Here is a 22254-nt window from a genome sequence, read left to right on the forward strand (position 1 = left end):
CCATTCTGACCGATTCGAGCCGTACCCACTTCTAAGATCTGACGATTCCGGTCCACGGCATTGGTGGATGGGGGGTCGTGTAAGCCGTTGGCGGCCTCGCGCTACATGCGACTTCCTGCCTAGTATCGCGCACCGGAACACGTTCCCAGTTACTAATCTCGAGCTACAGCAAGGCCCGGACCCTGACAGGTGTGATAGACGTATCTTCAGCGCTGGCGCTGACAAGTGGCTTCAAGGTTTTCGCGGTTGTGGAATGTTGATCTTGGCGCTTTCGCTGTGTTGTTGTCGGTGCTCAAAATCCCCGACGTGAGATCGACAGCATCGGCACAAGGGTGATCCACAGAATGTTTCCAGAAGCAGTGCATTCGTCGCACAGTCTGCTCGGACCTCAGCATGGAGAGCCGAATTCGTTTTTTCGTCGTCTCGTTTGGGCACGATGAGATTCTGAGTGCGTACTGTCAGGTCTGAGGGTCGTTGCTGACACGGCGAGGCATTTCGCGATAGTTTGACAAGACGTCAGGGCTCGCCCGCAGCGCGCTACTACACGGTTCCATAATTAGATTGGGTTCTACCAGCGATTCCATCCCGATTCCATCTCATGCAGGCCCTGCTCCTTCATACACAGATTCAGCCAGACCCTGGAGTAGAGTGATCTATTCCCAAGTATTCGGTACTGTGCTACCTGCGCAGACGCAGGCGAATGCGAGGCGTCCTGCCGGCAAAACCTTGGTGTTCCGGTCAGCGCTACCCCACTACCCACTCATTAGAGCTCCGATGCATGCATGTTCTCGCTAGATGTCGGGATGGTGGATGCGATGTTGATCGATGAGAGATCAAGCTTTTTTGGTGGCGGTAGTGTTGTGGAGCAACTGCATGTTCGTGTAGACATCTCGCTCGGTGGTGTGTGCCGAATCAAGGCCATCATCTTAGTCGGTGGGGACTGACCGGTATCTAGGTCGTTCACGAACGAGCGGAGGTGAAATGAGTTAGGATGTATTAGTTATCAACTGTATAAGCCTTCCAGGCGATGCGCAATAGTCTAGCCTCGTAAGCACATCAGCAGACGGTGGTATTCTTTCCATTTCAGTTTGAAGGGTAGAATCCCTCTCGTATACCTAGGATCTTTACAGGCAGCCCATCTTTAGAGATTGACATCAACGCATTGTACTAGACCTGTATGGTACCCCCGGTCGACGATCAGAGATCGACTCAGATGTCCAGGTCACAGCCCACAGCGCCTTCAGCTCGAACCGGTCGATCCCCTCTCCAGCTTGACCATTTCTTACTTCTTACCATCCTTGTTGTGCGTCAACTTTTGCCTCTTCGACGCTGCCGCCTCCTCTTTCGTACGAGGAGGTACTTGCCACCAGTCTGCATCCACTTCCATCACGTCTTTGTCGATCTCGATTATCTCATGGTCTTTGATCTCATGAATCCGCCCCGCGGAACGGGTTGCCGCTGTGGGGAACGAGGAAGGAAATCCCTCAGTCCAGGACTGCAATGCCGCCTTCGGACCCGTCCCTTTAGTCGTGAAGCCCATCTCTTTCTCCAGGGTCTCGACCTTCTTCTTCAAGAATTCGTTGCCTGCTTTGCACAAGAACTTGCTCAGTTGCTTAGGAGCGAGCTGGCCGTCGAGTCTTTTCCCAATCAACTTCTCCGCAATCCCCATGAGCAATTGGTCGTTGTCACCGCGGCACGACCTGACAAGCTCTGTAACCTGCTGGGAGCTCAGCGCAAGCTTGCCGGCGTTTGTAATAAACTTGTCAGTCAGGTGCTGAACATACTCTGGCGCGTGTAGAGTGTGAACGCAGATGAAGCGGATGCACGTCTCGATCGAGAAGCTTGCTCCGGCAAGAGGCATGAGTGCGGGTGTGCACAAGGCTGTAAGCCACTGTGAGATCGCAACAAGAGCAGCTTCATGGATCCTGATCTGAGCTTCGCGCATCTTGCCCTTCCCGGAGACGAGTTTTGCCTGGCCATGTTCACCTCGCAGCTGTACCGCGGGTACGTCGAAGGTGAAGTTGATTGCTGGTGCGCGAGGGTGCTTGACGAGGAATGCGAGCGCCTTTTGAGACACAGCCATCAAAGCAAAACGTGGCGCTGAGCCTACGCGACGGCCATAAATTGTGAAGTCGATGAGCCCACCGCGAAGCAGCGAAAAGCGCATCATCGGGTTCCACTTGGTCACGTCGACAGGATTGGCTTCAAGCTGTTGCAGGAATAGGCGGACATCGGACTGCGAGAGTTGAGATGCAGATGTCATGTTGACCGTGGCCGGTACGGTTGAGGAGTGTATCAAGTCGTGTTGCGTTGAGGTGGGTGGAAACCAGAATATCACCCGATGGACTGTGATAGTAGTGAGCCGAATGGGCGTTGATTAATGACAACGCAAGAGCAGAGTGGTGTAGTTTGGTAACCGTGGGTGAGTCTCTCATTCACTTGGTACTGTGGTACTGGCTCTGGCCAATGACAGACCAGCGTGATGATGAGGGTCAACGAAGCCACTTTCTTGTGAATTAGAAGCACCTGCTGTAGTATCGAAGACAGCAATGAACTCATCCACCATATCGGTCATTGTACGATGTCCTCGGGCCACGTCCAGACGTCGGACTGGATGCTCTGCCCCCGAGTGCGAGCTGAAGCGCAGATGTTCGAGATTCCCACACTCCTTTAGAGCGTGTAATAATGACGACCAAATGCCAGTCACAAGGCGAAGGTCAGAGAATACAGCTCGTCGCAATGTCGCGGCCTGGCTTCTGATGATAGCGACTAGGTCGTCTCCATGCAATGCGCAGAACATGAGCTGGAGTACTTCTAGCTTAAGGCAAGCGCAAGAAGCAACCATGTGGTGAACGATGGCTGCGGCATAGTTAGTCCGATCTAGACTCATCGTGAAGCTTTTCAACTTTGGTGCAGTGGCAATGATATTTCCGACACCGTTCTGCCAACCAGGTGTGCGAGAAAGGTCATCGTTTCTAGACAAAGCAGAGAGAGTGAGAACTTTGAGTTGCGAAAAGCGATGATGTAGTGTCCTCAGAGATTGCGTAGGTATTTGGAGTGCCGAGAATGGTAAGATGGCCTCTTTATGTAACGCAGTCCCACGCTTGCACTTGGCCATACGAAACTCGCTCAGACGGACCTCGCTTTTGACGATGGCATCTATGACGACCTGAAAGCATCTACTACGGAATAGGCAATCGGTTGCGGAAAGAAGACTGCTGGATTCCGCGAGCTGGGATCCCCTCGGATGGAAGTGAATGGCCGTCAAGTTGGTGAAGCCTCGCAATGCTCGAACAAGGCCATCGTACAAGCGGGTTGGATACTCGCATTCCACGACATATGTGAATGTGGGTGCTTCGTCTTTGATATCTTTGTCTTGGATGCCAGGTACCCTGGGGAATCGTTTGGGTGGCGGAAACCTGCCGACACGGCTAATAGCAGCGAGGACACTATACTCCGCTGATGTCAGGAGCTGGATCTGTAGGACTTTGACAGAACCACGCAAATGAGGCGACTGGGCAACGTTGACGAGACGGTTGAGAGAGGGGGGTCCAAGAGTAGTCTTTAGCCGGGAGAAAGCGCGTTCTACAAATACAGAATGGGTGAGGAAGCGACATCTCTTGGATGCAAGACGAAGGCTCTTGTGAGACGAGAGATTAAGAGTGGCAGCAACGAGCTCGAACAGCTCGACAGGAAGGCGTTCTAGGTGCGAAGTCATGATGGCATGCTGACTGGAAGCTGGGGCTGTGAATCAAGGATGTTGACGGGGACGGGTGAAGGGTGGCACATGCTGTCAGGGCCTAGCCCGGAGCTAAGAGCCCGTGATAGCGTCAACCCCGCGAGTCCAGGAGCAGCGCACGACCTCAACCCAGCGAGCGACGAGAAGCCACGCTCCTTCCGAGTGAACCGCACTCTCGTTCACCTTATCGGCTTCATCTACTCTTTTTCTTCCATCACGCTCCCCATCACGGCTGCATCGCCCGCGGGTGCCGAACACCGGCCACAACGCAGTGGAGCCCGACAAAGATTTGACACGACCGCACCTGCCGCCAACAGCTCAGACAACCACCATGGACTCGATGCGCAGCCTTAACAAGTCGCTGCCCAAGACAAGAGGGCAGCACGCCGTGCACCAGTCCTTCCGCACCGCTGCCCTCAACGTGACGCATCTGTACAAGTCCGCGCTTGCCGACATCGACAGAGCCCGTACCGACGGCTACCAGGAGGCTCTCGATGAGCTGCTCACCTTCCTCGACAAGGAGAATATTGGTGTGGGCGACGGCGAGGGCTGGCGGATACGGCAGTGGGCGACGGAACGACTAGACGGAAGCTTGCCCAAGCAAACGAGCAGCGACAGCGACGACGAATACCTCGACAACAACCGCGCCAGAAGCTCATCCCCCATCATGGACCGAACCCACGGCATGGACGACTCACGCACGCTGGTACCCACGACAGTCACGGAAACACGCTCTGACTCTGCGCCGCCCCTCCAGATGGAAGCTTCTACGACCGAGGCCGACATGTCGCCACTACACCACATCTTCGAGTTCTCTGCCGCACAAGCTCTACCCTCTGAATCGCCAAACGAGACCGCTGCCGCCGACATGTCAGCTGCTGCCCGCCGCGCTTTCCCTGCTTCTCGCCGCCCCACGAACCGCTCGTCTACCCGAAACCTCCAACGATCCGCCGCCCAGAACCTCTTCCAACTAGGCAACGGTGCAGGGCAAAAGAGACGACTCATGAACGACTTTTTCAACGTCGATGGCTTCAACGACCGGCGAGACGGCTCATCAGGCGGAGGATCCAAGCGCGGACGCATGTCATAGCACCGCAGCTCGAAGCCTGAGGGCCTGTCATCGAACTCCAGGCAATGACACGAACGACTGTTCGACGAATCACGACTACTTGCATCATACCCAGACGGCGCACAGGGCTAGTGGATCATTTTTCATACGCATTGGGGGAGGCTTACTAGACGCATTCTGTGGTGTTATTGATTTCGGAGGCTATATACCTTTTCGCATTTTCTACGGGGTGGGACATCATTCGGGGTGGAAGTAGATAGTGTTTTTTTTGGAGGGTTTGGTGTTAATAGCATTACATGTCCTCAACTGTTGTATGCCATATGCAGTGACTCATCTCGTTCGTGAAGACGTGACTCCCAAACGCCGATGCATGTCCAAGTTTGTACTCAAGTCTTTCCGCCTACAATACCTAGGTATACGTTCCCGGCTTGTGACCTTCAAGCGTCTCCTTGTATCCCTCCCGTTATGCAAACCACCGATATAACCCCAGGCCCACCATGACGGCGCTTGTTCCTGTTATTGCCATTCCCCTACTCCGCATTCCGAACATGCTTTTGCTGGCTCGTATCGCGGCTTCGTTGGCTTTGATCTGTGAATGGCCCGAGACGTACGTGAAGGCGCCGAGGCCCAGAAATGTAGCGCTCCCTAATAACCATGTCAGTACTGAGGGAGATACAGTGTGTTCTAGAGCACAATACCGACTATGCGACATGGGGTGCAATCTTCAAATTCCGCTCTGTCATTCTTGAGAGCCTCTTTGAAGGTCGGCGCGGAAGGAGGTGGCAGTGCCATTATCGCGACGCTAGACAGACAGCACCGCGACTAACTCAGATGCAACACGCTGGCTCTATCGTGTAAAGATCTTGCGACCAGAAGTCTGCATGACATGCTAGGCAGGCAGGGATGTTTCTAGCTCCGGCAGCTCCCCGCCCAAACTGCCCCACGACGCGGACCTCACGTCTTCCCACGCGCATGGCTCGCAGCTGACATTTCCCACCATGAGCGCAATCGAAGCTCTCTACATCTTTGATGAGCACAAGTAAGACGCGTCTATTCCAGCGCTTACGTCATCCGTCGCTAACATCTTCAGCACTCCACTGCTCGAACACACATACCTCAACCGCCCGCCTCCATCCTCCGTCCTCCTGCCTCTCTATCTCGCGCATCCTGCCCCCCGGCCACCGCTGATATATCTGCCCAACACCAATCCTCCGACGCTGCTATACAGCATAATACAAGACCAGCTTCTGTTCCTGTGCCCGGCATCAGCAGACACCGATCCCCTCGCCGTCCTCACCTTCCTCCACCGCCTGACCGACGTACTCGAAGACTTCCTAGGGTCACCACTACTGGCGAGCAAGATCGAGGGAAACTACGATGTCGTCGCGCAACTACTCAGCGAAATGGTGGATGGCGGAATCATCGCGAACACAGAACCGAACGCGCTGAGAGATGTCGTCGAAGCGCCGAATCTACTCAAGAGTCTACTGGGAGGAGTGGGTCTGCCTTCTTCAACACCGAGCTCGCTCGCACCCTCTGCTACCGGAGCATTTGGTCTAGGGGGTGGAAGAGCAAGCCCGCGATTGGGACCATCACCGAGCTCAAGTCAGACAGGCTCACCGGTGCCGTGGAGAAGAGCGAACGTCAGGCATACAAGCAATGAGATGTATGTGGATATCGTGGAAACACTAGAGGTCACCTTGTCACCATCTGGTCGCCCTCTAGCCGCGATGGCCAACGGTACGATCGCTTTCACGGCAAAGGTCTCCGGAATACCTGATCTCATACTACACTTGGGCTGCGCAGGTGGCATACAGAACGCGGTATCATTACCCGTCTTCCATCCTTGCGTCAGACTCAACCAGTGGAAAGCGAGGCCAGGGGAACTTTCCTTCGTACCGCCAGATGGTCGCTTCGTGCTCGCTGGGTACGAAGTCGACTTGCTGGGCTCTGCGGCATTAGATGCCTTCTCCACAGAGAAGAACGCGAAAACCGCAAGTCCAAAACTAAACATACCAGCTACAGTATCCGTTCACCCCTCCCTCGGCCCGACCGGCACAGACTTCGAAGTCAAACTCCAACTCAACCCACGCTTCAGCGGAAACAAGCCCTCCCAACCCAGCGCAGCGAAAGCTAGCCTGGGACGCGTATCCTCCTCTACAGGAACCACGTCCGCCCCTGCGATCGAAGAAATGACCATCCACATCCCGCTTCCAGCGTCCGTCAGAAACGTCGCCGATCTACGCGTCGCGCGCGGAACAGGAGATGCAGGCTACGCGCCCGGCGACAGGGCAATAGAATGGCGGATCAGCAGTCGCGAGATAAGCAATCTCATGTCGCAAGACCGCGGAGGAGGGGTCGGTGCTACGGCTACATTGCGTGGGACTGTGATTGGGCAGGATGACCCATCCGCGGAGGACGCGTTGGACGTCGGTGGACCTGTATCGTTCGCGACGTCGACATACGATTACGATGATGATCAGGGCACACAGGTCTCTTTACCTGCGGCTTCGTCGTCCAGCGCACCCAAGCCGGACAGCGATGCGAAGATCAAACAGGCAAACAAAGTCCTAATGCCGAGCTGCGCGACCATCAGCTTCTCCGTCAAGGGTTGGCTGCCGAGTGGGATCAAGGTGGAGAGTTTGAATGTAGACCAAAAGAAGAGTAAAGGTTTGGGTAGTGGCGTTACGCCATACAAGGGCGTCAAGTATCTTTGTGTGAGTCGGAAGGGTGTAGAATGTAGATGTTAGAACATACACTTGGCTATGACGACAGGATCAAAGAGACAAACAACTCCCAATGAGAGATATTCAAGAGTTTGCTGCACAGATGTATCACGTATGAAGGGTGTTTGTGTCCATCGATGACATTACCAACTATAACTACCTGACATTCGTTGATGGCGCTGAAAATACACCCAGACATCCTATACTGCCTTATCAATGAATCAAGCTTTCGCTCTATATACCCTTTTTCGCTGTAAATGCAAAGCACTACAGAGCATACAGTACTCTCGCTCGCTTGAACGCATTGGAATGCGCTCGCGTCGCTGAAGTCGTCAATCATCCGTATTTTTTTCCACGGTGTACTCCATCCCTCCCTCCTGTACACCGCGTCATGTCACTAGGCGGACCTAGTGGAGAGTGGTAAACAACGCTTCACCAGGCGCCGGAGTAACGGGCTTGTTGCCAGGCGCTGGCGAAACAGGCTTGTTGCTCGGTGCCCGCTGTCCACGGTTCCCACCCTTGCCGCCGCTGCGATCGTTGCTCCCACCACGAGCGCTACCCTCGGGCGAGTTCCAGGTCTTACGTGGACGACCTCCGATCCGCTTCTCAATCTTCTCCACTTTGTCCTTCAGAGACTGATGCTTGACCATCAACTTCTCCAGGTCGGCCGCTCCCTTGGCGTTGCCAACCTTCTTCTGGTTGACGAGGTTGTGGACCATGCAGTCAAACACCGGGTCGTTCTCCGGGTATGCCAACTGGCAAAGAAGGTCCATGAACTCGAAGGAAACGTCCTGGGCACGGATCCGGTCGCAGAACTGTTTGGTGAACTGGGCGACGTAGGTATTATTCAGACCGAGAACGCGGGCAGCGCGGCAGATATGCAAGTTCTTCTTGTCATATACCGTCTCAGTCTGGAGGCGGACTGAGTAAACCCTGCTCTGGTACGTCATCTCGTCCATCCATTTTAGATGCGCCGTTGCAGCATCGGCGTCCATCGAGCCGGCGGGGAGGTTCCAAGAGGTTGCGTCGGGATTGGCAGTGAAGAACTTGTAGGCCTTGCCTGAGCATTGCATCAGGACGTACTTTGGGATGGTAGCCAGCTTGGTCTCTCCAAGCTTCACAATAACCTCGGGACCGTTACCGAAAATAACGCGCTGCCCGTGCGACATGTGACGGATGTCAGCCGCAGGGTTGAGCTCGGGCATAGTACCGGTCTTGTCGCGCGCCTGCCTAGACGAGTGGCCCCAGGGGGTGGTATGGCCATTTAGCTCAGCAACGGGCGACGATTTAGGTGCAATCTTCGCCGCAGCCGACGCGACAGGCTTCTTCCCGTACTTGGACATATCGATGCCGAAGGTCAGGGTCTTAGGCTTCGGGGCCGGAGGAACGACCTTCAGCGTCTCCTTCGTCACGAAATTGGGGAACGTGGATGTGATGAGCGATGGGCCGCTGGTGGTCTTTGCCGGTTTGGTCTCCTCGGACTGCTTGGTGGTGACGGTCGCAGGCTTCTCGTCCTTGACCTCCTCAGTCATGGGAGCATCAACGATTTCAAAGCTGTCTGAATCAGAAGCCACAGATGCGGTCTTCTTAGTCTTGGTCTCCGTCTCACTAACAACATCGGTGCCATTGGACTTGATGCTCTCCGACACCACGTTCTTGGGCTCATCCTCGGGGGTCACCTCGTCGTTTGTGGGCACCGGGACGAGTGCGGCCGACTCCTGCTCGAGGCTGCTAATGGTGGCAGCCTTCTTTGCTCGCTCAAGGTTGTCGATGGCCGAAGCCTTCTCTTCAAGCTCAGCCTTCAGACTCTTGATCTGGCTGTCCTTCTCTCCAGCCTCGCGCAGAAGCTGCTGGTTGTGAGCGAGATGGTCGCTATTCGTCTTCTTGAGCTTCTCGATCTCAACATCCTTCTTTTGGACATCCGTCTCGAGATCGCCAATATGAACGTCCTTATCTTGGACTGCGCCTTCCAGCTCCGCGATACGAAGCGTCTTGGTTTCGATCAGCGCGTCCAACTCTTTGATGCGCTCCTCTTTGAGGGTAACGGTGGTCTCGAGGGTAGCAATCTTCGGATCCTGGCTCATGAACTCGGCGATGAAGGTGTTATCATCATCGTCCTCGTCGGCCCAGTTGGTCTTCTTGCCAGTGGCAGCCTTTGGGTAAAAACCCTTCGATGCGCCGTTGGTAGTCTGACCGTTCGTCATTCCCTTCAGTACCAGACCCTTCTTCTGTTGGGGATCCGGTTTCGACTTGGCCGGCGCCTCTGCGATCTTGGGGTTCGGGGAGTCGGCGGACTTGATTTTGCTGCCGCCAGCAGCCCAGAAGGAAGGAGCAGTCGCCATCTTGTGAGATCGCTCCACGAGTGGGGTAGGAGTCGGGAGTTGGGTCGCTGTTCGTGAGGTGTGGGAAGTGGAGGTGAGGGCGAAGCTCGCTTGATAGACACAGATCGCCTAAGGAAGGCTCAAGTAGCGCAAGGTCGACAGAAGATTTTGGCGGTAGGAGCTTCGGAAGACAAGAGCTGTAGCTGCGCAGTTGAGGAGCGAGTGTGGAGAGAGTGAGAAGAAAGGTGAGGGCGGGCGGATTATGTACTGGGGAGGGAGCGGCTAGCAAAATTGAGAGGTGCGTGTGAAGGCGGAAGTGTGCGAGGCGAGTCCAAGCTTTTCGTGGTGTTGAGGGTCGAGTGAAGACAACCTTGGAAGGAAAGAGCGCCACACGAGGGAAAATTCGACAGAAAGCAGGCGCAGTCAAGCTGTCAAAAGCTGAACCTAGTTTCACCGCACATGCAGACAAGCATTGTACCGCTTCCAAAGCTTTTCACAATTCCAGGCAAAGCATGGTAGCGATGCGTTTACGTGCGCTGATATTTGAGTTGACGAACCTCTGATAGGACGAGACCACGGATAGACGAGTTTGCCATGTGCCTATCCGATTCAAGGAAGTAACCCCATCCAATCCCAAGATAATCGCTACTGCGAGCCAATACGCCCACTCATACTCACAGAGTGAATGAGCGATAGCATATATACGCCTCCCGGTATGCACTCAGCCATGATGCCTCTACGACCCTGTTTCCCCGTGCACTCCAGGCCTAGAGTTGACAGAAGTCGATATTCACTCTCCATCTCTTTCCGGGAAGCTCCTGTATTCATTCACGCTTCCTTTCTCGTGAAAGCCTCTTCCCCCTTCATTCGGCATTGCAGCGCGCTCGCTGGGTGTGGAGGAGAAGCCGGTATCGCCCGGGGCGTGGTTCACTGGAGACGTGTCTTCACTGTGACGCATGCCAGGAAGCCATCATCGCGGGGTTTTATCAGGGGAATCGAAGTAGTAAGCACGTATTAATCTTCACAGTGGTGTTCACATGTTGTAGAAGCTACGAGGCGCGAAGCGATGGGGCGGAAGACGCGTCGACGCGACAGGCCTGCGATCCCCGCAGCCGAAGTCCGAACTCGTCAGCCAATGGGAGTTGGAGGAAGTCTACATACACCTACATCTCTCCTGCGTCGATGGCATCCCTTTCTATAAGATTACACCATGTCTCGTCTCGTTTCTCCAGCCTTGCACCGCTGCAATTCTCTCCGAGACCATCCTGAAGGTCAAACCAGTCCGCCACCATGACAACTCAAGCCCGCAACCTCTTCCACCACCTACCTCCGCCAGCGGAATGCCTCGCGCTCTTCATCGCAACCCTCGAGATCGTCCCTTTCGGGATAATAGGTCTACGCAACCCCTCCTTCTTCGCTGATGGCTATGGTCTACCCATCTCAGCCGAATCCGACACATCACCCGCATCTGCGAAACGCTCCAGCAATACCGAAAGCACCTACGATGAGGATCAGAATACCAAGAAAGCCCTGGTTGCAGCAATAGCAGCGCGCAACGTTCAGAACGGTGTCCTGCTGGCAGTCTTTGGTCTGGTACTGCGAGACAGGAGGAGCTTGGGAGTTGCGGTCATGGCGGGATTAGTCGCAACCGTTGCGGATACGGTGATTGTCAGCGCGTATGGAGCGAAGGACAAGATCGCGGGTCACTACGTTGGCATCTTCAACAGCTTGGCGATTGGGGGAAGTTTGCTATACTGGGGAAGGAACGACCCGCTGTGGTAAAGGTACATTCGAAGGTGTACAGGGGATGGAAGGAGAGAATCAGGCACGATGACCCGGCGGCATGAAGCGAGGTGTAGACATGAATCGCGGGGGTTTGCCTAGCGTCCAAGACAACCATCCGCCATCCAGGCAGCAGTCCCTATTCTTATTCCTTCTTCTTTCATTCCTTTCATTCCGTTTCGTACTGACACCTGTTATGGCATGTAAGCACACCATTCTACAACTAAATCCATCGCCCTTCGCAGAATTAGCTGGATATGAACAACCAGATGCGGCAGCACGCGCAGCAGCCGAAACGACATCTGGAAGAGCGCCGAAGAATGTCAAGGATCATCCCATTGGGACATTTCCCGCTCCTCTAGTCCTACCTCACGACGAGCTCAACTATGATCCAGATTCTTTACCGCAGAGTATGAAGGAATGGCTGAACGAGGAGTGTAGGAACAAACTTTCATCGGCGCCAAGAAGGAACAAATTGTATGTGGTGCAAGTGCCTAGGATCTGTTTCAAGGTGGATTTTATGAGGCACTGGGTAGTGCCAACCGGTTGTGAGGAAGTCAAAATCGAGGGTAAAGTCGGACCATCTCCTCCATCTGCGGATCACTTCGTCGACTATCTCACCGCATTTTATCACGATATGCCTGTTCGCCTCTTCCCCACGCCATTGACCTGGACATCATGGGGCTCCAATACCAAGTCCGCCAAGGGCTGTCGAAGTGCCGCTCTGCCGAAGTACATCGGTCTATCACATGGAGATCGTTGTACCAGAATCCGCGTCCGCCCTGCGCCAGACACCGCTTTCCCTGCTCAACTGAATCTAGACGACATCCTCGACACAGCAATCTCAATCCTGCCTGATGACGCTTATGCAATGGTCGTCCTAGTCGACCACGACATTCACGAATCTGACGATGACGACTTCTGTTGTGGTAGGGCATATGGAGGCAGCAGAGTGGCAGTTGTGCAGACTGCGCGATATAACCCAATACTGGATGAACGAAAAGGAGAAGAAATCGACCGAAACCACATGTGGCCATGGAGTCATTGCAAAACCTTTGTCGATGAATTATGTGCTGTAGAGGATGTAAAGGCAAAACCTGCGACGAAGAAACAGAAAGAACTAAGCAAGAGTGGGGCGATGAAAGCGGCTACCCAGGCCGCGACAACATATAAGCCTACATCATCGGTGCAAGAAGTCCAGGCGCTTTGGTTCTCACGCCTCGCGCGTACGGTGTCACATGAGCTAGGACATTGTTTCGCGCTCGACCACTGTGTATACTATGCATGCAATATGCAGGGTACAGGTAGCATGAAGGAAGATGTAAGACAACCGCCATATCTGTGTCCAGTGTGCGAAGCAAAGGTAGCATATGCCATTGCTGGAGAGCTGCACGGTGGCCGCGAAGACGAAAAGAGAGATTGGATCAAGCAGAGGTGCGAGGCTTTGAGGCACTTCTGCAAAAGGTTGGGAGATAAAGATATGGATAGTTCGATGTGGCAGGGCTTGAACGGGTGGCTGCAAGAAAGGATGGTAGTGTTGTAATGCCGATGGCATCCCATGCATCTGTAAATCTGTGAGATAATCACAATTCTTCATGATGCCGATATTCGGAGTGGAGGTCTTGGTCATAGTACGTGTCATTGGCTGTCGCTTCGATGACACGTAAAGCATCGGCTCACGGAATTGCAGCAGCAGAGGAGTATCTCTTCTTACTCGTTCTATTTTGGCGCGACGCAACTATCTCAACCAAGTAATCTGTTGGCTGGAAAAAGACAAGATCGTCGTCTGAGATCCCAAGGACGTGGTTCAGTAAACCTAGACCAACCACCCAAGTTAGAGCCACGGCTTACGGACAATCCGTACTCGATTCTGAACGAATGATGATTGCTGAAAGACATCCCGCCTGCATGATGAGACGCGTGTTGTGGTTCAGTGATGTGTTTTGACCCACGCGGGAAGTGTACCCCTCATTGCCCCACCATGTCCCAACACATGCACCTACAGTGAGCAATTTATCCATACATTACCTCAGTCGACAGTATGAGAAGTAAAGTATAAGTATCCGGCTCTAGCCGTGGCCTCAAGCTGCGTCTCCAATTGCTTCTCAACGTTTTTCAATCGCACATATCCAGCTTTCACCAACCCAATACAACCCACTTTGGTACGATGCTATCATCGAACCAGCAAAGCGAAGCCTTTTCGGCCTCGCTCTTCGCAATGCAGAATTGCATCTCGGTCAAGTAACAGGTGCCCAGCATGGCATCATCAGGTACTCATCTCAACCATCAGAAGCAAAGCATGGCGGGTGTTCAAGTCATCAGCGGATCAGGTCACTCCCCGGGGCCTGATCGTTAATGGCTTGTTCTGAGATCATACCGTTCAAACTTGATCTGGATAATTCCAGCGCGAAGGACTATTGCTGCTTCATGATGACCCCTTCCCCACTATGTTGGCGTACTGACTAGCTCAGCTTCTGCACTCAAGTCAAGATGTCGACTGATAAGATCACCTTCTTGACCAACTGGTGCGCTTTGCATCTTGATCGAGCGAGGTGTATGCTGACTGTGAATAGGCACGCTACGCCATACCACGCTCCCCTTTATCTTGCTCAGAGCAAGGGATACTTCAAGGATGAAGGCATCAAGGTCGCTCTTCTCGAGCCCAATGATCCTAGTGTATGGTCAATACAAGCTGTCTTACTTCATCAGCTTACCATCCCAGGATGTCACTGAGATCATCGGATCTGGCAAGGTCGATCTCGGCTTCAAGGCGATGATCCATACGCTCGCCGCCGCCGCTCGTGGCTTTCCGGTTCAGTCGATTGGCTCTCTTCTCAATGAACCTTTCACTGGTGTCGTGTACCTGACATCGTCCGGGATTACTCCCGACTTTACCACCCTCAAGGGCAAGAAGATCGGCTACGTCGGCGAATTTGGCAAGATCCAGCTCGACGAACTCACTGCGCATTACGGCATGTCACCTGATGATTACCAGGCCGTCCGTGTCGGCATGAACGTGACCCGTTCCATCATCACTGGCGAAATCGACGCCGGCATCGGTCTCGAAAACGTCCAGATGGTCGAGCTTGAAGAGTGGCTCATCAGCCAGAACCGCTCGCGTGACGAAGTGAAGATGCTGCGCATCGATGAGCTCGCTCAACTCGGCTGCTGCTGCTTCTGCAGCATCCTCTACATCGGCAACAACGCTTTCATTGAGCAGAACCCCGAGAAAGTCCGCGCCTTTCTTCGCGCATGCAAGCGCGCGACCGACTTCGTCCTCGCGTCTCCTGACCAAGCCTGGGAAGAGTTCTGCAACTTCAAGTCGGCCATGAACACGCCTACCAACCGCAAGATCTTCGAGCGTAGCTTTGCGTACTTCAGTCCCGATCTTCAGAACGTCCAGCGTGACTGGGAGAAGGTCACTCGCTACGGCAAGAGGCTCGGTGTGTTGGATGACAGTTTCAAGCCTAACTACACCAATGAGTACTTGGCTTGGGGTCTGGAGGAGGAAGCTGACGACCCTACTGGCGATCAGAAGCGGATGGTCGAGCTGCAGGAGGGTGTGAAGCAGCATGGCGGGTTCAAGCGTCTCGAAACCATGTCCGGCAAAACCGTCGTTGGCGCTGCTGCCCCTGCCGCTTGAATTTGTCCCTCGGCACACAAATCTGGAGATGCAATCATTAGCTCCATCTCAACGCTTCGGATATCTTTGGGCTGCTATTCAATTGCCAGCACAATCTCGATATGAACAATGAAATTGTCACTCGCTCAAGATCTCTTTACTGCCCCTTGTACGTAGCTTCCGTGATGCTTGTGACGAAGAGCCTACGTCATTCACCAGGGCTCAGGCCCATCACAGTCAGAGAAGCTCTGACGTAATCCGCAGCCAGACGACCATCTGCGGCCACCAAGTACATGAGTGAATGGCCATGCACGGGTTCAAGGCTTTCACAGTCACGCCATGTGATCCGAATCTGTCGCGTGTAAAGTACGCAGAAAAGCGCGAGGAGTAAGCTGATGTGCGAGTTGGCATATCTTTGTCAGAAGCAGTGCAGGAAAGGACCAGGGTGCTGTTGCTCACGAGTGCAGGCACAATCACGTGCCTTCCTCGATTGCGCGGTAAGCTACCCAAGGTCGTCTCACGTTCAGTCGCCACCCAGTGGCTTCACGCTCACAACATATCACAGCTGCCAATTTCCCGAATGCGTCGCGCATCTTCCTAGGCGCAAGCATCGCCGAAGCAGTTACGACTATCGCGGAGATGGAAAAGCTCGCGTTGGTCACAACCCGCACTGCACTGAGAAATGCAGGTGACGGAGAAACATTCTAGTTATCTGAATCCTTACTCTGGACGAAATCTTCTATTACCTGTCCACGTGGAAAGCTAGTGCAACATACCTCAATTCTCTCACCTGGGACCCTTGCATCGTGATACATAAAACCTCGTGGTCTGTTCAGCTCCATCCTTCCTACACCATCGCAACAATATCTTTCGTCGATTCTTCCTCATCTCTATCATTACTATTTACTAAAACAATCCCAACACAACAAGAAAAGCCAACAAGATGCCGAACATCGAAAAGGAGATGACCGCTTCCTACACAGATACGAAGGACTACTGCGTAAGATTAACCCAACACGTTACGCTTGGGATCATCACTAATGCGAACAGCTGGATGAGGACCTCAAGCACTACGTCTTTTCTAATGCCTCTAAACGCATGCTTGTCGCCGAAGGCCCCGAAACAGGCAACGAGGTCTGGATGGCTGTACACATCAACAAGATGCCAACAAAGGATAAGTTCAAACTGAAGCCATCCTATTACAACTCTCCGAACAAGGACAAGCAGCTCAACGTAGTCGAGGCAAAGAAAATCAACAAGGACCATTTGTTCAATGGGCTGCCGAGGAATGGATGGTGGATTCAGACCGCGCTCGCGATCTACAAGCACAAATATCGAGACTACCTTTCAGAAGAGCTCGTAAGAGAGCAGAACGATCTGAAGAGCAAGCGAGCGAAGCCAGCCAGGATCACTAAACCGCAGTTCAAGAGCATTAAGAGCACCAAGAGCATCAAGCACACGGAGAGCAAAACCGTCAACAAGGAACAGCCCAACGTAAAGACCATAGACCTGCAAGGGACGTTCTTCGCCTTCGAAAAGAACTTGTCCGCAGGCGAGTACGAGCTCATCGGAGCCGAAATGGCCAATACACTCAGCCTCAAGACAACACCTCCAACACGTGTGCTCTCAGAGATGAGGGACTTTGCGAGACTCACCGGATACAGTGTTTGCTATGCGCCTTCTTGGGGTCAGTGGCTGGAGGATACGCGACAAGAGCTTCCCGAGCCGGCTGCTGTTGATGCCGAGGCAACGAACAAGGAAGAAGACGAGGCAAGGGAGCCCATGGATCTAGTGTCCATTGCCCATTCCATTGCCGATATCCCGAGCGGCTTTCGACTAAGGCTCCTGGACCCCATGCCCGATGACATGATCGCTGGCATCGAAAAGGTGACAGCATATTTTGAGATGAGAGCGAAAGAACTTGCAGCTGGTGCTTGAGGGCAACAGGACAAACGGAACATGAGGCCACGGCGCGCTCTTGGCGACGATGAGCTAATTTGCATTTATACCCAGCTAGAGTCCAACAGGGCGTCGGTGAAACTTGCATAGTAGGAGAGGCAAGAAAAGCGTGTCTTTTCTTTCTACTTATTATCAGCTCTTTACCAGAGTGGGCATAAATCTTTTCGGAAAATATAGTCAATCTGATATCAATTGACGCAACCATGACACAGCTCTCTCTCCATTGTGACTTGCTGTTGACTCCAAGAGACTCCGCTTGTCTGGTTGGATACAACAGACAAGCCTAACTACTATGCTTGTGAATCTGTGATCGTGACCACAGCCCAAGCGACCGCGTCCCGCGCGTATCGATCCCTACGTTACGCATTCATGCACCTTGTACATTGTTGTCACACGTCTTGCCGGGCAGCATATTGGCTACGCTGGGTTGACTGGCTGACGGGCACCCACCCCGTGGCTAGGAGCTGTCGTGTTACGTATGAATCAACGATCAGGCTTTGTGCGTAGATGTAGACAAGATCAGAAAGTCCGATGTAAAAACATGGCAATTTTGTAGGAATGTCATCATCACAGTGAAGCAGATCAGACTCATATATAGTTTACACTCATTATATTATACTACATACACAGTGCTCAGCACCAGACCAAGAGGAAAGAGGACATCGAAAGCCAACCATACCGGCTCCGATCCATGGGAAACCAATCCTCAAACGCCAAAGTATGCAGTTGAACCGTAAGCGGCCGTTGAAACCCACGCCTTGATAAACACCAGTCAGGCCCGTGTAGGGCCTTGACATGCGACCGTACTCCAATCCTCTGCCATTACTCTTCCATTTTGTCGTTGTCCTTGTTTGCCTCTTTCGCAGGCTCCTTCAAGAACTGTGCGCGGAAGTCTGCGTTGCTCTTCGGCTCGCCGTTTGTTGTTGTAGCACCTTTCGGTATAGCTGGACGACCAAGACCGGGCTTTCCTCGTCCTCGTCCACCGCGAGCAGCAGTAGGTCGGTTGACACGGTTTGGCTGGATGAAGCTGTTGCTCGCCTTCCACTCTCCCTTCTGCTTGTTAAGGTCCTGGACTGTACCGATGCGCAGTTTCCTTCCCTCGAAGTCTTTGCCCTCAAGCGCGAACTGAGCCTTGCCAGCACCTTCCACAGTTGTGAACTCAATGATCGCACCCCCATGATGGGGTTCGAGCTTAATCCTCTTGAAGCCGTACTGTTCGACAAGCGGTTTGATGCGCACGTCAGGCACAGTGTCAGGCAGGTTGAGGATTGCAATGGATCGGTCCATGAATGATGCGGGCTTGATAGCGGCTTCAGGAGCAGCGTCGCTCTGTCCAGAAGTACCTTCGCGAGCGGCTGCGTTTTCCGTGTTCTCGAGAGTTGATTGCACCTTTGGCTTCGTGTCAGGACGCTCTTTTGCAATCTCGACATGAATCTTCATGCCCGCAAACTCCTTCTCATGCATTTCTGCCACTGCTGCATCAGCGCTATCCTTGTTATCGTAAACGACATAACAGAAACCGCGGTTGTTGCCAGTCGACCTGATAGTTGGGCAATTGGTCCTCTCAATCTTGCCAAACTTGGAGAAGGCGTCCCTAACTTCTCGTTCTTTGACCTTGAAGTTGAGATGCCAGATGTAGACTTCGCGACCCTCGGAGGTAGCGCCATCGCGTTTCTTTTTGGCGTTCGGGTCGGAGATCTTTGAGATTAGCTTCAACCCTTCAAAGTCAGTGTCGTCCAGCTGTGTCGCAGCGACCGCCTGTTCAGCTGAAGCAAACTGAACGTAGCAGAACCGGCGATGCGCATCGTACTTGAGTGAAGGGAAGCGAATGCCGATAATTTCTCCGAATGGGCTATAAAGGTTCCGGATCCAGGCTTCGTCGGCATGCGCAGGGTAGTTTGCGACGTATAGTGTCGTGCCTTGGCCTCGCTCGATCGATATGTTGTGACCTTCGAATCCTTTCGCCTCTTTGCTCAGGGCATACTGGGCTTCTTCAGGTGACTCAAACTCCACCACAGCCGTGAGACTATCCTTCTCCTCTTTCAGTACTAGATTGCGGACTGTGCCTGCGTCGGTAAAGAACTGGCGTATTCGAGTCTGTGTAGTGTTGAGTGGTAGCTTCTTCACGATGACTGTAGTGTGCTCGCGATCTCGTTTCGGTCCTGTAGAGCGAGCTTCCGAGGGTGCTTCGCTCGCGACTCTGGCTTGACCATTGACCCCGTCAAGAGCCTCTGAGATCTCTACATGTTTGCTCTTCTTCAATACCGCGTCCTCGTCACCGTCCTCCCGTTTCCGCTTCGTCGAGCTATCTCCGACTTGGCTATCTGGCGTGTCTTGTGGCGGAGCTGCAGCGGCCGCAAGTGCTCGTTCTTTCTCCCTCCGGACGGACACGATGCGCTCCGCTCGTCGTCGCTCGATCGTTGCGCTACGCACCTTTAACGCTGATTCGTGCTGCTCGCAATGGCTAATGTACATGTCGATGAGCAGCTCGGGTTGATCAATCGTTTGTAAGCGCTTCATGCCACGTTCCAGAATGGCAGTGGCCTGGGTGGGCGGCAATAACGGTTGACCTGCATTTTGCTTGCCCCTCGTTGCGTGTGGCGCCCACAGGAGCATCTCGAATATGTAGCAGCGATACCAGAAGTCGTAAGAGTCCTCCTGGTACTTGGTGATAGAGTCCTGAATCTGCCGGGCTTGATCGATGTCACCGCGTTGGAGCCAGAACTTGATATGGGCGCGCTCAAGACGATATTTCCGGTCCGTCCATTCCCTGCCATGCTTCTTCATGCCGACCTCTCGGACAAACTCCAAAGCCGATCGAATTCCGACCTCAGCAACATCGACATCATCCTCCGTTGCTCTGGGGTCATCGAAAGCCCTTCGCCGAAGATATCCACACCAGGCGAGCTGAACCTTGATGAGTTCATCCAGATCAGTGTGCTCCAGAAGTCCAGATCCAGTGGCTGTGTGCTTGACAAGTTCAAGGTCCTCGAATGGCTTGTTTTCCGCTTCGAGTGTCAATAACCGGTGGGACCAGAGTGACCCGGACCATGGGCAATGGCGTGTCGCGCGCTCGAGAACGTTGAGTAAATCTACCGACCGGTTATCTTGCCAAACGAGAAACTCAACGTGGTCTTCCCATATGGAAGGATCAACGGGAAATCGGAGCGTAGCTCGCTCATAAAGTGCGTTGACGAGGTGGAAGCTGTAGACACCCATAGTCCTCTTCTCCCATTTCAAGTAGCGTGTCATGGCGGTGTACTCTGCAGCCTGGTCGCCTGCTTGGATAGCCTGCAGGAGTTTGAACTCGTACTCTTCGCGGTTGGCGTATTGCTGCTTGATGTGTGTATTCTTTTGCACCACTTCATCCATAACCTGCTCGTAGTGGCTTTGGTTATAGCGAGAATTGAAAGAAGAGTATCTGCTAAGGGTGTTCGCCCATGTTGCATGCGGTTGGCCGAGGCGGTCGTTGTAGATGGCGGCCACCCTCTTCGCCTTCTCTTGGCTGAAGCCTCCTCGCTCGAGGTCTTCTTCCAAAACCTGTAGGTAGCGGTCCCAGACGAGATTGCTCTCCTGGAGGTTGTACTTGACTCTCTCAGCACCTTCTTGCAGCGCGTCCAGTAGCAGTTGGGGTTGGAAGAGCTCTCGACCAATAAGCCTCTCCTCTTCAGACCACTCCTCTGGGGGTACTTGCTCCCAAGAGCAGGCGACCAGGTAGCTCACATACTCGCCGTATGCTGCCCAAAGCTTTGCGCTGTAAGGTTCCTCCTGTGTTGCCTGCTTGTGCAGTTCGAGCACACCCATGCGCTGCTCCACATCCTTGGCCAGAGTCTTCTCGTCGTTCAGCCGGTAATGCCACAAGAGCTCGCCAAGCGGGTACTTGTCTGACATGGTTTTGTAGGCATCGCGCAGAGTCTGGACCAACTCGTACGCATTTGGGTCGTACGCGTTTGGGTCGGAGTCGAACGAAGCGAGGTGTTTTTGGAGCCCTTGGTGTAGAATGGTGACGAGCGAAACATGGCTGTAGTAGTCGAATGGGTTTTCCAGCAGCGTTTTATCGAGTTGGTTGAGCCAGTCGATGTGCTGTTGGTCGAGAGAGCGAGTGATGAAATTGCGCGGTCGCGGTGAGGCCTCGGACATGATGCTAGCTACGGACTCGCCGGAGAGGTTTTGTCCGAGGTGTTGCAGTCTGGCAAGTGGTCAGTGTTTGGTGGTGGAGTTTGCGCGACAAAACTAGGCTGCCGGAACAGGCTACAGCAACCCGTGATCACGGGCAAGCGCGACACCCGGACGTCACTGCCTGCCCCACAAAACACAAAGCGCGCTACTTGTGGACATGCAGGTGCAGTCGTCGGCTCAGAAATGGGGCGGCCGAGAAAAATCAGCAAAGATGAAGAACTTACGTGACAGGCCGTTGGTGGACTACAGAGTTCTGGCGCGCAGCTTGTTGTTGCTGCATGCTGGCAAGGTCTGAAAGTTGTTAGCAGATTCCCTGGGAGCTAGCGACCCATCGTCGTTTGTCGTAGCTCTTTCCTCCCTGCATCTAAGCTGCGGCTCCCTCATATGGGGGCCGTCTACAGCAGTGTGCCTCTACCCCAAAGAAAGCGGGCACGTACCTGCAAGAGTGTCCATGCCCGGTGTGGATGTTTGGCGGTACATGGGGTTCGGGGTCGCCATGCGCGCGTCGTGCGGCGATGCTATTTGTTGTGGCGTTCCCATTGCGCTGTGTACTCCTCTTGCGCCGTTCGCGATGTGGGCGTATCCCGGGGACGGCACACGCTGTTGGAGCGTCTGGGGCGGCTGCGGGGAGGACCTGATCTGTTGGCTTAGACCCGAAGGTGTTCGCGATGGCATCTGGCGTCTTGTGCGCTTGCCCGGGGATCGGAGTAGTGACGGCGACGGGATGGTAGGGGCGGCTTGTGGTGTTGGGGTGCCCGCAGGCGAGTCCGATGGCGACAATAGCGAGTTGATATCCATGGTGTACAGTGTTCACGACCTTTTGTTTCGTTTGGCACGCACTGCGATCCAGCAGCTGT

The 22254-nt window shown here is 53.8% G+C and overlaps 8 protein-coding genes across 8 annotated transcripts; 5 read left to right on the forward strand and 3 right to left on the reverse strand.

Moving 5' to 3' along the window:
• Positions 1 to 1282: 1282 nt before the first annotated feature.
• Positions 1283 to 2263, reverse strand: J4E83_003354 (uncharacterized protein; the record flags this gene model as incomplete). The annotated part of the gene is made up of 1 exon (XM_049330291.1): positions 1283 to 2263. One exon carries the CDS (start codon positions 2261 to 2263, stop codon positions 1283 to 1285), a length of 981 nt encoding a protein of 326 aa, XP_049190787.1.
• A 1807-nt stretch (positions 2264 to 4070) lies between these two features.
• On the forward strand, positions 4071 to 4829 carry J4E83_003355 (uncharacterized protein; the record flags this gene model as incomplete). Its single annotated transcript, XM_049330292.1, has 1 exon — positions 4071 to 4829. One exon carries the CDS (start codon positions 4071 to 4073, stop codon positions 4827 to 4829), a length of 759 nt encoding a protein of 252 aa, XP_049190788.1.
• A 977-nt stretch (positions 4830 to 5806) lies between these two features.
• Positions 5807 to 7558, forward strand: J4E83_003356 (uncharacterized protein; the record flags this gene model as incomplete). The annotated part of the gene is made up of 2 exons (XM_049330293.1): positions 5807 to 5847; positions 5899 to 7558. The coding sequence occupies 2 exons, from the start codon at positions 5807 to 5809 to the stop codon at positions 7556 to 7558; spliced, it is 1701 nt and encodes a 566-aa protein (XP_049190789.1).
• Positions 7559 to 7941: 383 nt separating this feature from the next.
• On the reverse strand, positions 7942 to 9876 carry J4E83_003357 (uncharacterized protein; the record flags this gene model as incomplete). Its single annotated transcript, XM_049330294.1, has 1 exon — positions 7942 to 9876. The coding sequence occupies one exon, from the start codon at positions 9874 to 9876 to the stop codon at positions 7942 to 7944; it is 1935 nt and encodes a 644-aa protein (XP_049190790.1).
• A 1269-nt stretch (positions 9877 to 11145) lies between these two features.
• Positions 11146 to 11637, forward strand: J4E83_003358 (uncharacterized protein; the record flags this gene model as incomplete). Its single annotated transcript, XM_049330295.1, has 1 exon — positions 11146 to 11637. The coding sequence occupies one exon, from the start codon at positions 11146 to 11148 to the stop codon at positions 11635 to 11637; it is 492 nt and encodes a 163-aa protein (XP_049190791.1).
• Positions 11638 to 14127: 2490 nt separating this feature from the next.
• On the forward strand, positions 14128 to 15280 carry NMT1 (glycylpeptide N-tetradecanoyltransferase; the record flags this gene model as incomplete). Its single annotated transcript, XM_049330296.1, has 3 exons — positions 14128 to 14162; positions 14211 to 14313; positions 14360 to 15280. 3 exons carry the CDS (start codon positions 14128 to 14130, stop codon positions 15278 to 15280), a joined length of 1059 nt encoding a protein of 352 aa, XP_049190792.1.
• Positions 15281 to 16202: 922 nt separating this feature from the next.
• J4E83_003360 (uncharacterized protein) lies at positions 16203 to 17197 on the forward strand (the record flags this gene model as incomplete). The annotated part of the gene is made up of 2 exons (XM_049330297.1): positions 16203 to 16259; positions 16310 to 17197. 2 exons carry the CDS (start codon positions 16203 to 16205, stop codon positions 17195 to 17197), a joined length of 945 nt encoding a protein of 314 aa, XP_049190793.1.
• Positions 17198 to 18040: 843 nt separating this feature from the next.
• J4E83_003361 (uncharacterized protein) lies at positions 18041 to 22195 on the reverse strand (the record flags this gene model as incomplete). The annotated part of the gene is made up of 3 exons (XM_049330298.1): positions 18041 to 21407; positions 21622 to 21688; positions 21835 to 22195. 3 exons carry the CDS (start codon positions 22193 to 22195, stop codon positions 18041 to 18043), a joined length of 3795 nt encoding a protein of 1264 aa, XP_049190794.1.
• Positions 22196 to 22254: the final 59 nt, after the last annotated feature.

This window comes from Alternaria metachromatica, assembly GCF_023757995.1.
Source record: "Alternaria metachromatica strain BMP 0045 chromosome Unknown scaffold_5, whole genome shotgun sequence".
Classification (NCBI taxonomy): Eukaryota; Fungi; Ascomycota; class Dothideomycetes; order Pleosporales; family Pleosporaceae; genus Alternaria; species Alternaria metachromatica.